Consider the following 15,123-nt stretch of genomic DNA (forward strand, 5'->3'; position numbering starts at 1 on the left):
AATAAAATTAGTATATTCTTTATACTGTATAATTTAATTATACACTAAAATCTAAATCCAAATACTATATATACTCTATATACCATAATACTCTTTATACTCTATAATCTATACATTAAACTCTATATACTCTATATTTTTTTAGGATATTAGGTTTTAGACTCTTTAGGATATTTTAATTATTTTTTTATATAGAAATGTATTAGAGTTTAAGGTTTAAAATAATTAAACGAAATCTCAAACTTTTTTTTCTTTCCAATTGCCCAAAGGCCCCAAACCCCCCTCCTTTTTTCTCTTTATTTTTTATTTTTTATTTTTTATATTTTTTATCTTTCCTTTCTTTTTTTCCGTGCCTCTCACCTACCCAAGCTTTGTCTTCACTGAGTGTAACAACCCAAATTTTGGCTTATGGTAATTTTGTAACTTAAAATTTTCAAACTTGTTTTAAGGTTTGTTTAAAGGAATTAGAAATTTTCTTAAGTTTATTTTAACTGACTTAAACCTTTAGTTGTGGTTCTAGAGCTTAGGCTTAGTTTGGGATTGCTGTGAGAAAAATCAGCTGTGAAGTAAAGTAGCTGTAAAGTAAAGCAGCTATGAAGTAAAGTCAGCTGTGAAGTAAAGCAGTTGAGTGTTTGGTAAACTATATTTTTCAAAAGTGCTGTGAGTACAAAAAACAGTATGAAGGTGTTTGGTAAATTGTAATGTAAAACTGCTGTGGCTATTTATAATTACTAAAATAAGGATATTATGGGTAAAATAAAATTTTCATTATTGCTGTGATTTACTGCAGCTTTCAAAAGCACCTACGAATTTGCTTTCTATTTTTGCTGTGAGGAGTTGAGAATTGTGAGGCAAATCACTTTTTCATTTTTTTACCAAACACCAAAACTGTTGTGGGTGATTGAGAATTATCATCCACAGCAGTTTTTGGGTTCTCCACAACAATCCCAAACGGGGCCTTAGTTGTGTGGAAATGAATTTTAAAAAATGAAAATTCAAGAATTTGGCAATTATTTTTTTTCAGAATTAAATTATGAGAGTAGGATTTTTCATAATTTTTTTTAAAGTAATTTGACTATTTTGAGGTCATAGGAAATTAATACTCATCAATACGAGTTCGTAGAATTTTTCGGTGAATTATTTAGAGTCTCAAGTTATTTTTGGTGAATTTCTGAAGTTGGAAAAAATAAAAAAATTTCGATAAATTTCACCAAAATCTTCAAAAAAAATTGTTAAATATGTGTTTCAATCAAGGAATAAAATTTCGGGTTTCGAGGAAATTTCGATGGAAATTTCGACGGAAATTTCGAAGATTTTTAAATTTCGACAGAAATTAAACGGAAACGATGGAAATTACTATCAAAATACGGAAATTTTGAATGAAACTTTACTATATGTTTATTTAACATATTATCTACTACATTGATAAAAAACATTGAAAAAACCAAATTATATAGTAAGTTTCATGTGATATAAGATGAATATAATGCGCGCCGAAGGTAAATACTATGAAATAAAATTAGTATAATGAATAAATAAAATTAATATATTATTTATACTCTATAATATATACACTAAATTCTATATACTTTATAATCTATACTCTATATTATTTAAGATATCGTATAGAATATTAGGGTTCAGGCCCTTTAGGATATTTTTAATTATTTTTTATATAAAAAGGTATTAGAGTTTATTGGTTTATGGTTTAAAAACAATTAAACGAAACCCTAAAACGGCCAAACGAAATCTCAAATCATTTTTTTTTTTTTCAATTGCCCAAAAACCTCAAACTAGGATATGGTATATGATATTAGGGTTTAGGCTTTTTAGAGTATTTTAAATTATTTTTTATATAGAAATATATTATAGTTTACAAATTTAGGGTTTAAAAACAACTAAATGAAACTCCAAAAAGGCCAAATAAAAACCCAAACTATTTTATTTTTTTTTTACAATTGCCCAAAGGCCCCAAACCCCAAACCCCAATCAACCCTAAACCTTTTAATTTTTTTTCTCTTTCTTATTTTTTTTTTCTTTTTTTCTTCTTCTTTTTCTTTTCTTCTTTTTCTTTTTTTCCTTTCCTTTTTTTTTTTCTTCTTTTTCTTTCCTTCCTTCCCTTCCCTTTCTTTTCCCCCTGAGTCTCCAACAAAAGCCTAGCTTCTTCTACTGTTTTTCTTCTCTCTCTCTCCCCAATCCATCACCAACCCACCTCACCCTCACCACTTTCTCCCCCCTGCCGCGCCCTCGATCTCCCTCCTGCCGCGCCCCCCGGCCACCCCCTGCCGCCGCTCCTCCACTTTCTCCCTCGATCTCCCCCTGCCGCCGCCGGCAAAAACTTTGGCGAAATTTCGAGAATTTCGGTGAAATTTCGAAAATTTCGCCGAAATTATCCCAAAAATTTAACAAAACTAGGTTTCGATTTCGACTCCTCCTCAAATCGAAAATTTAGCCGAAATTTTCAAAATTTAAACCCTTGGTTTCAATTTCGAAACCCTAAAAAAAATAAAATTTTCCACAAAAATTTTGAAATTTAATACCTTGGTTGACACACAAACCTATCTACAATAAGTTAAAGCAGGTGATAGACAAATGCAAACCCAATGTACCTTCTAGAAACGATGAATATTTTGAACAAAAAACAAAATAAAACAAAGACATGAAGTAATAAAGACGAAGTGGCGGCATGTTTTCATCTAGAAAGTAAGAATCCCTCAGTCCCACAGTTCCGCACGAATCCCAACACCAAAGACCTTCCCCCATTTTAACATCCAGACGTAAAATACATCACCCATCATAAAATTTTCACAGAAACTACAATAACTGATTCACCACTTGTGCTAATGCTAAAAGTGTCCACCAGTCCTTGACGTCGTCATCTCTGTCATAATAATAATGTGTGTTACCACTGATCCCATCTATTTATGAAGTCATCCCACATTTCTGCAGCAATTGATTCTCTCACTGAAAAAGCAACATGTTCTTGTACCGAAGTGACCAACTCTATATCAGGATCTTCATCATGAGGCAATTCATCCATTGGTGTCCCATCCACACTGGAAAATAGCCAATCATTTTTTAACTCACGCCGGATGTAATTATGTAGAACACACGCAGCTATAACTATATCCCTTTGAATATGAAATGCATACTGAGGGGCAAGTTTGAGAATAGGAAACCTAGTTTTCAACAGATGGAAAGACCTCTGGATGACATTGCTAAGAGATGAGTGCCTGTGATTAAATAGCTCCCTTGCATTTCTAGGTAACTGGTTAGCACCTCTATATTCATGAACATGATACCTGACCCCACGAAATGGAGCAATAAATCCTTTCATATTTGTATATCCTGTGTCAACAAGGTAATATTTTCCTGCAGAATAAAATCATTGATAAAAATAAGTTGCGGATGGTATTCCATGCGCAAAATGTTATATTGATGACCAGATAATATATATATTTCTATATATATGCAAGATGTTTGAGATATAAAATATTGGAGGCAAACCTTCAGGAATATGTGGGAAATTCTGATGTGGATCATCAAGGACTGCCCTTAATACACGTGACCCTGCAGCTGAGCCTTCCCAACCAGGATAAATGAATATAAACTGAAGGTCAAAGGTGCAAGCTGCCAACACATTTTGTGAAAGAACACCTTTCTTATTACGAAAGCGTGATTGATCTTTGGCTGGGACATGGGCTGGAATGTGCATTCCACCAATGACTCCGATACAATCCTAAATAGATAGTAAGTAAAAGTGAATGGCAGATCAAAGCAAATGAAATGAAGAAAACTAGGTACTTTGAAACAAACCTGGAAATATGGATAGAATCTAATATTTCCAAGGATTTCTGGAGGAGTTGTGGGAGTTGGTGTTTGTAAGAATTCCCGTGACAGTGACTTGACTGCCTTCAACACATTATTGAAATGACGGCTGATGGTTTCACCTGAGTGATGAAAACGCTCTTGGATTACTCTGTTCCGCTCATTATGGCCAATAATATTCAAAAAAATTCCGAGCTGTTCCTCTATCATAACACCAGCCGTGTCACGTAACATGCTTCTCTGTCGGAGAATGTCACATAACTTATGAAATACATGTTTATCCATTCGAAACATTTCCTGGAATGCATCATCATGACCATTCAGCACTTCGGTCATAAATCCACATCCTTTACTAGGTGACAGACTACGACAAGGTTGTTGCCTGACAATACTGTTATAATAATAGTAGCCAGCAGCTGCCGCAGTTAGTTCCATCTCATCCAGTTCTAAATCGAAATCTTCCATGCCAGCCGATGTATCTGTAAAATCAAAATTAAGATACTACACAAGACAATCACTTGAGTGACGTAAATGGCCTTCAAACACAGATAACAATAAAGCAACAAATGGAAAGTAAATCTGCTAAATATCATCTAATTGTCAAAACAAAAATGGCAAAGCCATAAATCAGAATGTCATACTAGTTACAATACTTAGGGTTTGGAGTGAACTTGATACAAACCATAAGAATTTTTGGCACCTTAACTAGAAAAGAAAATTAATAAAAACAATAATATGACTGCTTAGACTATTCAATTAGAGGAAGCACTAAACTTGCGCTGCAACCACGGAAATCGTTTCTCACTTTGAAGAGATATGAAAGTTTCTCTTGCATTGGGGTTCTCAAATAAATCCAACACAAAAAAGTAGATCTGCTGATCGATGCCCGACATCTCATCCAATACCTTGATGCATTTGCTTATACAAAACCGGTCCTCATTCTTCATCATTGCTGCTGCCCTCATTTTTGATGCAGCAGCTATTTCTAGCATAGCATCCACTATAGCATCACTTGTAGCCTTGCGACTTCTCTTCCGATGACCTGAACTTGATGGTATCCCAGAATGATGCTTGTTTCCATCTAACATGTTTGCATCGTCTCCAGAGCCCGAAGAAGCATCCTCATCCATGAAATTCATGTGTGTAGTAGGCTCAACAGACATGCTTCAACAATCAATACCTATCAACAACTGAGAAGTTCTGATTCGAACTTTATGGTATCCAGAATAATGACAATGAAGCCCATAATTATTCCAATTCTCTACTAAAAAAATATTCCTTGTCTAGAGATTAAAACAGTGGACACAAACAGATGAAAACACAACCATTATAGAAGACAGAAAGGAGGAGAAAATCCACCCATCATAAAGTCAACAGTTTCACATATCACTTTGACAAATGATAAAGGTGAAAAATAAAATTCTCTTACCCCAAAAGAGTACTAACGACCAGATACATCACTGTTTCTAGACAGTAAAATGATTGGATGTTTTCATTCTTTTTTTTAATAAACAGGGTAGATACAATACTTAATTATTTTTTAACATATATTCATGCCAAATTATACTTGAATTCTCTTAGGGCCCATTTGCAAATAATGCTTTCAAATCTAGGAATTTAGAAACATTATATATTTAAATCGCTTAATTGGCTATTACAATCCCTATACATCTACATTTGAATTAGAAGAAGAAAAAAAAAAATAGTTATTTCAAATATATTACATCTAGTCATTTCAAATCCATTTTATCCGTTGATATATATAGAGGCCCTTTCCGTTGAGGTATACCTCATCTTAAACATGATGAGATATGGCTTGTGTGACCCACTCCGCATTGTAATTCGATGATCGAAGCCGTCTATTTTCTAAGTCTCTATACAAGGATCATCCTTGCAAAAAATTAGGTAAATCGGAAATCGTTTAACCATTTAATAAGGGGTCATCATTTCAAGTGTTAATCGAATCCATATATTCGTTTATTTGTTCTATCACAATTAGATGTCTTAATGGTTTTCAATTTATCTAATTTTTTACAAGGATGATCCTTGTATAGATACTTAGAAAATAGACGGTTTTGATCATCGAATTACAATGCGAAGTGGGTCCCACAAGTCATATCTTATCATGTTTAAGTTGAAGTATACCTCAATGGAAGGGGCCTGGATATATATATATATATATATATATATATATATACTAATCTAACCTTGTTATCAAATCCAAAGCCTTTCTTTTAAGTCATTCCATCTAAATGGAAACTTAGTCTTACCAAGTTTTAAATAAAAAATTTCCTACATGACTCAACTTCCAGATTCCGGAAAATGGGATCTTGCACACACAATCATGGTTCAAGCAATCAACTTTGCAAAGTTAACAATTTGAACTTCAGTGATATTTTTATTTGAAAGTTCAAGTTAGATATAAAAGAAAAACTGCTCAAATTATATTCTTTATATTCTATATTTACCACTTTGACATTTTATTTCAAACTTTAGCTAAAAAATGAAATTCCAAAAACGTGCCCATCTATTTTACATAGAATGTGAAGAAGTTGGTAATTTTTCATGCCACTATTAAGAACACCTTACGCTCTATCAGAAGCCTAAAACTCTTCAACAGAAGGAGAATTAGCATTCCGTGTGATTTTTTTTTGTCAGAAAAGCGTTCTAAGATAAATAGTAACTTGGATAAAAAAAAGGCAGGCCAATATGACCCCAGAAAGTTGAACTATAACAAGAGGTACAGATTACTTATATCCCATTAATTTTACTAACATCGAATTGGCAAAGGAAGAACAAGTGTCACTGTTAAACATAAAGGGGTTTTTTTATAGAGAAGAAAAAGAAGGATGAATCAAAGTTGTACACTTGTACTTGATTTCAAAAGATTCCAGAACTGACTACAGTCTACAACTAATAACCAGAATGATTTACCAATATTGCAAAGTTTATTTGTTTTTTTTTCCCCTCTCAAGATTGATGTCATTCAATTTAATATTTTCTATAAATACAACCAAGATTGCTGTATGAATCGCAATGAGCAATTCAAATGGCATAGGAATTCAACCAAATAGAGGGAATTCAATACATATGTACGAAGAGAGAGAGAGAGAGAGAGAGAGAGAGAGAGAGAGAGAGAGAGAGATTTTAATTCTTACCATTTGCCATCAAATAATTCTCCTCTGGAGCACAGAATTTCTGTATAACCAGCGCGCGCAAGGAAGATGATAGGCCAGTTTAGGGGAAGAGGGCTACGTGGCAATCATGGAGGTCTGGAACCCACAATCACTACAAAGGGGATTTGGAAAAATGTTCTGGGGAACCTGGGACTGAAATTAACGATGGTGGAGGGTGAAAAACCTGAAGAGGAGGCGGTATTGAATAACATTGGGTGGGCTAATGCCGAGATTTAGGGAGTATGTATATTCAATTTGGCAATTTGGGATCCTCGTACAATTAAGTAATTGAGCTGCTTTTTATTTCATATTTAGTACCTAAACTTTGACCCTTGTCTTAATGTGGTACCTAAACTTTTATTTGTCCCAATTGAGTACCTAAACTTTTATTTTGTGTCTAATAGGTACCAAAATGAATTTTTGTTAAAATTGTCAATAAAAATTAGGGGTAATATAGTCAAAGTATATTTTAATTATTTTCTTTATATGTTTAAAATTATTAAAAAAATACACACAACAAACAAAAAAAATTAAAAATTAAAAATAAAAAATAAATTTTTTGAAGTGACTATATTGTCCCTAACTTTTGTTGATAATTTTAACAGAAATTCATTTTGGTACCTATTAGACACAAAATAAAAGTTTAGGTACTCAATTGGGACAAATAAAAGTTTAGGTACCACATTAAGACAATGGTCAAAGTTCAGGTACTAAATATGAAAAAAACCCTTTTTTTTTTTCTTTTTTTTTTTTTTTTGCACATCATTTTCTCTTTTTTTTTTTTTTCTTCCAACACACCCTTTGAAATTTCTTTTTGCATACTGTTTGTACCACTTATCCTCTTAGCATAACGACAAGTCACATAAGACTCAGCATCATGTCATTTGGGCCTAAGAAAGGTCTTCCTAGGCCCAAAGGCTAAACCCTTTCTATGCTTTTAGGCTCCTAGGCCCCCGACTTTCAAGGCTCCAGCCTCTTAGGCCCAAAAGATAAGCCCTATCTAGGCTCCTGGGTTCCTAGGCCGCGACCTCCTAGGCCCTGACCTCCTAGGCTCCGGTCTTCCAAGCTCCAGCCTCCTAGGCCCTGACCTCCTAGGCTCCGACCTCCTAAGCTCTGACCTCCTAAGCTCCAACCTCCGACCCGTATCAACTCATCTGGATCCCCAAAACAAGTGACATGTGGCACTCCCACAATGCAAGTTGTCACAGGGGACACGTGTCATCATCAGATTGGTTAACACCATTCCAAAAGTACTATAAAAGAGGGTACTTTCTTGTCAGAAAAAGACAATTGAATCATTATTATACTATTCACTCACTCTGCTCAAATATTCTCCTGACACTGACTTGAGCGTCGAAAAAGATTAGGCCGGTACCACACCGGTGCCCTTCCCGCTCACTTTTGTGTATTTGCGCAGGGTGCTCCGGACATTACGTTCCTACCACTACTCACTAGTCAAACCCAGCTACCCGTTCCTACCTCACTTCAACATGTCATTCTCTTAGTGAGAGGTCAACGGGTACACGTGGTTTAACTCGACGTTGAGTGCTCTACCATTTTTGAGCATCAACAGTTTGGCGTCGTCTGTGGGAAAGTTCTATTTTCCCCATTTGATTCTCTATCCTCAGCTAAGGTGCAAAGCTATCCGATCCTTTGACCCTCCGACCTTTGCGACGTCTGACGGAGGTCGTATTCTCGACCAAGTCGACAACACCCCGGTGGGTGACAAAAGGGAAAAGACGGTTGCCGAGCCTGATCGGGAAGCTTACATTCGACGGTTGGAAGCTCAACTCCAACAAACCCAGGAGCAGCTCGACCTCCAAAAGGACACAACACAGTTGTACGAACAACTCCTCCACGAAAGGGAAGAACATACTACTCTCCGGAGTGGTGAGGGGAGGAACCCCCGAAAGGACCGAAATGTTCCGCGTCAGCTGGACACAGGGCAAGCTAGTCGCCCACCCCCAAGTTTCCCAAAGAGGATCGTCCACCCGGTCAACCGGGTTCAATCTGGCAAGCATCCTACCCGCTCTGAAGAGTTCCACATTTATGGGGACTACCGTCATCTGCTCAACGATAACCGTTCTAGACGAGAGAATCAGCGGACGACCCGGGGTGAATCCAACTCGCATCCCCAAGACTTTGAGGAAGAGGAAGCTATTCGTCCCAAGCGACGACGGGGAGAAGAGCAGGCTCCTCTGGCTAGGCGCTGTGCAGGAGATGATGCTTTTACAGACGAGCAAATCGATGGCTCTGATAACAGAGGATCTTTTCCAACTCCACCACCACCTGATCTGCTCACGCGACTTCTCATGGACATCAGCGAACGCCTGAGGAGAGTGGAGGAGGGAAGCTGTGGCGGATTCCCATCCTTGAAAACAATGGAGCTACCCGGACCTTTTACAGCTTGCATCCTGTCTATTCCTCTGGTTGGCGACGTCCGACCTCCCAACATAGCTCTATACACGGGGAAGGAAGACTTGTATGATCACCTCATGAATTACTGGTCGGCTCTAGAGTCCAAAGGTGTTCATGACACTACAAGGTATTAGATCTTTCCTTCCACCCTCTTTGGCACTGCAAAGGATTGGTTCTATCAGCTTCCTCCCGGCTCGGTCGATTGCTTCGACGAGCTCCGAGAGCTCTTCCTAGGCCAATATATTATCCAGACTGAGAGGATCTACACCACAGATGACCTAACGCAGGTCCGTCAGGGCAGCAGGGAATCCCTCCGTGAATATTTCGCCCAATTTCAGCTAGAACAATTTCGGTGTCGCGACTGCGATGAGAAGGTGGTCTTTGCTGCTTTCAAGGGTGGTCTCCTAGAGGGGGACTTTTTGTTTGAAATCAACCGCCGCAATCCACACACTCACAAGGAACTCATGCAAGAGGCCATTGCCTTTGCTACTACTGAATTCAAATGTATGGTAAGAAGCCACCTACCATGGACCATCAAAATACCGACTAGGCTATCATAGTGCCACCACAGCCCGAGCCCTATTCGGGTAACCAGTATGGGGGGTCCAGGAAAAAGTTCAAGAAATTCAACAAGAAACACTTTGGTAATGGTAGAGGTGGAGGACAACGAAGGGAGGAAAATTATCAGACATCCTATGCCTCAAAGTTCAAGGTATATACCATCCTCACTGTCACTTATACAAAATTATATCCTCAGATCAAGGACATACTTCCTAAGCTCCCACCCTGCCCACCACAAACACGGTACCGAGCTAACAAGAACGTTTTTTGCCTTTACCATGAGAACCATAGCCATGACACCGAGGTGTGCAAAGCCCTTAAGGAGGCAGTTGAGACTCTGGTACAGGCATGAAAGTTGGATAATTTTGTGGACAAAGAGCCCACTGAGAAGGCCAAGGCTGAAGGACAACAACGGGGGTGAGTTAACACTATCTGTGGTGGCCCGACCCTTGCTGGCAACTCCAACAGGGCTAGGAAGGAATACGCCCGAAGTGCTCAGCAATGCTCAGGCGTTATGGTTGTAGACTTCCACCGTGGCAAAAAGACTCCTAAGCTCGGGTGGTCGCCCATTTCTTTTACTGAAGAAGAAGAAGAACGTGATTTAATCTTTCCACACGATGACCTTTTGGTTATTGAGGCCACAATTGCTAATTTCGATGTGGCTCGGATCCTTGTCGATTGTGGCAGCTCAGTCAATATCCTCTTTATCTCAGCCTTCATAGCCCTTGGGATTGACCGAGAGAGACTTGACCGGTCGGTCGGTCGCTCCTTGGGAGGTATCATTCGTCCGCTACCACAATCACTCAATTTTTGGTGGTAGACTGCCCCACGGCTTACAACATCATCCTGGGATGACTGGCCCTTAACTAACTCAGGGTTATGATTTCCACCCACCTGCTTTTGATTAAGTTCCCGACCCCATGCGGAACAGGGGTAGTCAAAGGCAATCAAGTATCAGCCAGGTTATGCTATACGACTTCAGTCAAGAAAAAAAAAAGAGGCCAAACCCTCTATGGCTGTTTCTGTCTCCCTCACCTGCCCTACCCCAGACCCTCCTGAAGATCCCTGTGATGCGTCTTTTAGAGCCATTGCCCAACCAGATGACAATTGTGTGGAAGAAGTTACCATCTCACCTACCTATGGTTCGGGTCGGAACCCAGCTAGACGATGGTCTCAGAGAAGAACTCATCTACTTCCTTCGTGCCAATGCCGAAGTCTTTGCCTGGTTCTATGATGACATGTCCGGGATCTCTCCAGAGGTAATATCTCATTGCCTAAGTCTTAATCCACAGCACCGCCCCGTCCAACAAAAGTATAGGCAGTACAAGCCATAAATCTATGCTGCTATGAAGGACGAAGTAGACAAGTTACAGAAAATTAGTTTCATCCGTGAGGTCTCCTACTCGGATGGGCTCGCCAACGTTGTGATGGTCAAAAAGTCTAATAGCAAGTGGCGCATGTGCGTGGACCTCACTGACCTCAACAAGGCCTGCCTCAGGGACAGTTTTCCCCTTCCAAGAATTGACCAGCTGGTTGATGCCAGGCCATACACTCTTTAGTTTCATGGACACTTACTCCGGCTATAACCAAATCCTTATACACAGCCCCGATCAGGACAATACGGCCTTCATTACTAACAGGGGCCTATATTGTTATAAGGTCATGCCCTTCGGGCTAAAAAATGCCGGGGCCACCTACCAGCGCTTGGTCAACTCAATCTTCTTAAAGTATATCGGCAAGTCTATGGAGCTCTATGTGGACGACATGCTTGTCAAAGTGTCCGGGCGGAAGAGCACGTCCACAAACTTTCAGAGATATTTTCAGTGCTCAAGAAGTACCAGATGCGTCTGAACCCCGCCAATTGCACGGTCGGCGTATTTTCGAGAAAGTTCCTTGGCTTTATGGTTAGCCAAAGGGGAATAGAGACAAACCCTGAGAAAATCAAAGCCTTGATAGATATGCAATCCCCCAGGACTCAGAAGGAAGTCCAAAGCCTAACAGGTCGAGTCGCCGCCTTAACATGATTCATATCCAAGGCCATCAACCGTTGCGCCCCATTCTTCAAAACCCTCAAGGCTCGGACAAAATATATTGATTGGACTCCGGAGTGTGAGAAGGCCTTCCAAAACCTTAAAGAGTACATGGGCAAGTCACCTCTACTGTCTAAACCCGAGCCAGGGGAAGAGCTACTCCTCTACTTGTCCGTTTCCCAGACAGCCACTAGCTCAGTCCTAATCCGACTTGAGGATAGGGTCGAGCACCCGGTGTACTATACCAGCAAAGCCCTCCAAGATGCTGAGACCAGGTATCCGGAGATAGAAAAATTAGCCCTTGCCTTGCTCACATCAGCCCGGTGCCTCCGCTCATACTTCCAGGCTCACCCTATCGTCGTTCTGACCAATCAACCACTCAGGCAAGTCTTGCAGCGGCCTGAGGTCTCCGGCCGGCTCATCAAATGGTCTATCGAGTTGAGTGAATTTGACATTTCCTACCGTCCACGGCCGGCGATAAAGGAACAAGCCATTGCAAACTTCATTTCAGAATCCACATTCCTACCCTAGGCTGAGCCCTCCTCCGCCATTGTATCGACCACTGACCCACCTACTTCTTCAACTCCAGCAATCAGGTCGGATCGCCCAATCTGGTCTTTGTATGTTGATAGGTCTTCCAACTAGCAGGGCAGTGGTGCATAACTTATTTTGATTGCCCCTGACCAGACCACCATCGAGTATGCCCTCCGGTTTGGCTTCAAGGCATCTAACAATGAGGCCGAATATGAGGCCTTCCTTGTCGGCTTATCTCTGGCACTACACATGGACGTTGAGCAACTCAGAATCTACAGTGATTCTCAACTTGTGGTGAACCAGGTCACACAGGAATACCAGACAAAGGGCGAACGCATGACAGCTTACTTAGCCAAAGTCCAAAGCCTATTAAGTCAGTTCTTAGCATACCAACTCATACAAATCCCTTGGGTAGACAATGAGAGGGCAGACGCCCTAGCTCGCCTCGCCTCGCCAAAACTCGGCGGTCGACTAAACCTCCGGAAGGTCTGTCCCAGTCGAATTCCTCCCTCAGCGCAGCATATATAGATGCTATGGAGGTCTGCCAGTCTGAGCACCAAACCAGTTAGATGGACCCTCTCCTAACATTTCTTAAGTATGGAAACCCACCTGCTGACAAGACCGAGGCTCAATGCCTTTGCCATTAAGCCTCCCGGTATACCATTATCAACAACAAATTATACAAGCGGGGTTTCTCCATGCCATACTTACGGTGCCTTACCCTCGAACAAGACGACTGGGTCCTCCGGGAGATCCATGAAGGGGTATGCGGGGGTCCAATCCTTAGCCCACAAGGCCATTCGCCAAGGCTACTATTGGCCGACCCTCCGCGCTGATGCTAAGAAGCTCACCCAGAAATGCATCAAATGCAAAAAATTTGCAACTTTTCCGCGCCAACCACCCGAGCTCCTGACTACCATGAATAGTCCTTGGCCCTTTGCTCAATGGGACATAGACTTAATCGGCCCAATGACAGAGGGGAAAGGAAAGGTCAAAATGGCAGTAGTCGCAGTGGATTATTTCACTAAGTGGGCAGAAGTCGAGCCCTTGGCAAAGGCGACCACTCAAACCATCAAGAGCTTTGTATGGAAGAACATAATTTGCTGCTTCGGTCTCCCATACGCCATAATCACTGACAACGGAAAACAGTTTGACAACAACGACTTCAAATCATTTTGCTTAGCATTCAACGTCAAGCTTTTCTTTGCCTCTCCCGGTCATCCTCAGGCCAATGGACAGGTTGAAGCTGTCAACAAAACCATCAAACATACCTTGAAAACCAAGCCTGATGCAAAAAAGGGAAAGTGGTCTGACCTTATACCCGAAGTCTTATGGTCCTACCGGACGACTTGTCGATCCTCGATCGAGAAAACCCTCTATTCCTTGGCCTTTGCTTCTGAAGCTGTCATCCCAGTTAAGGTCAGACTTGCCTCATACTGCCTCGACACATTTCAGCCCGAAGGAAATAATGACCAGCTAGCCCTAAGTCTCGACCTTGCTGAGGAGCTTAGGGCTCGGGCTGAGCTACACAAGTATGCTTACCAGCAACTGGCCACTCGGTACTACAATTCTAAAGTTAAGCCTCACCACTTCCGAGTAAGGGACTGGGTCCTGCGCAGCACCACCTTAGCCAAGACAGATACTCTGAAACCTAACCGAGAAGGACCATATGAAATCATTAAGGTCGTCCGTTCGGGCACATACAGGCTCCGCGCCACAACCAGCAAAGAACTTGGCCACCCATGGCATGCCGAGCATCTCCGTTACTTTTACAAGTAGACGCATATTGTACCCCCCGGGACTTTTCAATTTCATCTATCTTATGTCGCTTTAATGAATGAATGCCCACCATGGACACCTTTTTACTCATTTTCATTCAAAGTGTTAATTGTTTGTGCATGGACCCCATGGCCATCAGACATCCGACCCTACCCATATCAGTATCATACATTCAAGGTAAACTAAGTACCATGCATTCAAGGGAACCTAAGTACCATGCATTCAAGGGAAACTAAGTACCATACATTCAAGAGAAATTCTAAAACACCATGTATTAAAAGGAAGGGCATCCTACCCAATAACGGGTCGAACACCCTCCAAATCATCCAAATATAATCAAGTACAAACTTAATAATCAAAAGAGTTTGCAATTAGGTTCGGGCCACATCCGACCCGACCATATAACTCAAAAAAAAAAAAAAAATAGGGCGATGGTCCGTCCACCCCTGCCTCCGGGCCATGTTTGCTCCAAACACCTTCTTGGGATCCTCCCCCAGACCATCATCTTCCACACCCATGTTATGCTCCCCACCTGTGGACGCTCCGTCCTCAGGCTCCACCTCCTGGGTACTCCCTCCGGGACGTTGACATGCCCATCATCAGTACCCACCCCTAGCAGACCACGCACGCAGTTCTAGTCAAAATCAGGGCATATCTCCTCAAGCTCTAATTTGCAATCGCCAAAGCCGATTGCATAGTCGTTGTTATACTCATAGTCTAACTCCTGCCTGGCTTGGCTTAGCTCTTGCCTGTACTGCTCCAACTATTACCTAGCCTGGTCTGCCTCTTTCCTGGCC

The 15,123-nt window shown here is 40.9% G+C and overlaps 1 protein-coding gene across 1 annotated transcript; it reads left to right on the forward strand.

The window, feature by feature from the left end:
* Positions 1-12,124: 12,124 nt before the first annotated feature.
* LOC147299947 (uncharacterized) lies at positions 12,125-13,075 on the forward strand. The gene is made up of 2 exons (XM_086232937.1): positions 12,125-12,418; positions 12,701-13,075. Exons 1-2 carry the CDS (start codon positions 12,125-12,127, stop codon positions 13,073-13,075), a joined length of 669 nt encoding a protein of 222 aa, XP_086089063.1.
* Positions 13,076-15,123: the final 2,048 nt, after the last annotated feature.

The sequence above is a fragment of the Dryas octopetala genome, chromosome 1 (genome assembly GCF_963921425.1).
Source record: "Dryas octopetala chromosome 1, drDryOcto1.1, whole genome shotgun sequence".
In the NCBI taxonomy this organism is placed as follows: Eukaryota; Viridiplantae; Streptophyta; class Magnoliopsida; order Rosales; family Rosaceae; genus Dryas; species Dryas octopetala.

Excerpts from the sequence above, each read along its gene's own strand:
- LOC147299947 (XM_086232937.1), top strand. The coding sequence starts at position 12,125 with ATGGGCAAGTCACCTCTACTGTCTAAACCCGAGCCAGGGGAAGAGCTA. Across the intron at positions 12,419-12,700 it reads AAGTCTTGCAGCGGCCTGAG|ACCACCATCGAGTATGCCCT; the intron begins GTCTCCGGCCGG and ends GCCCCTGACCAG.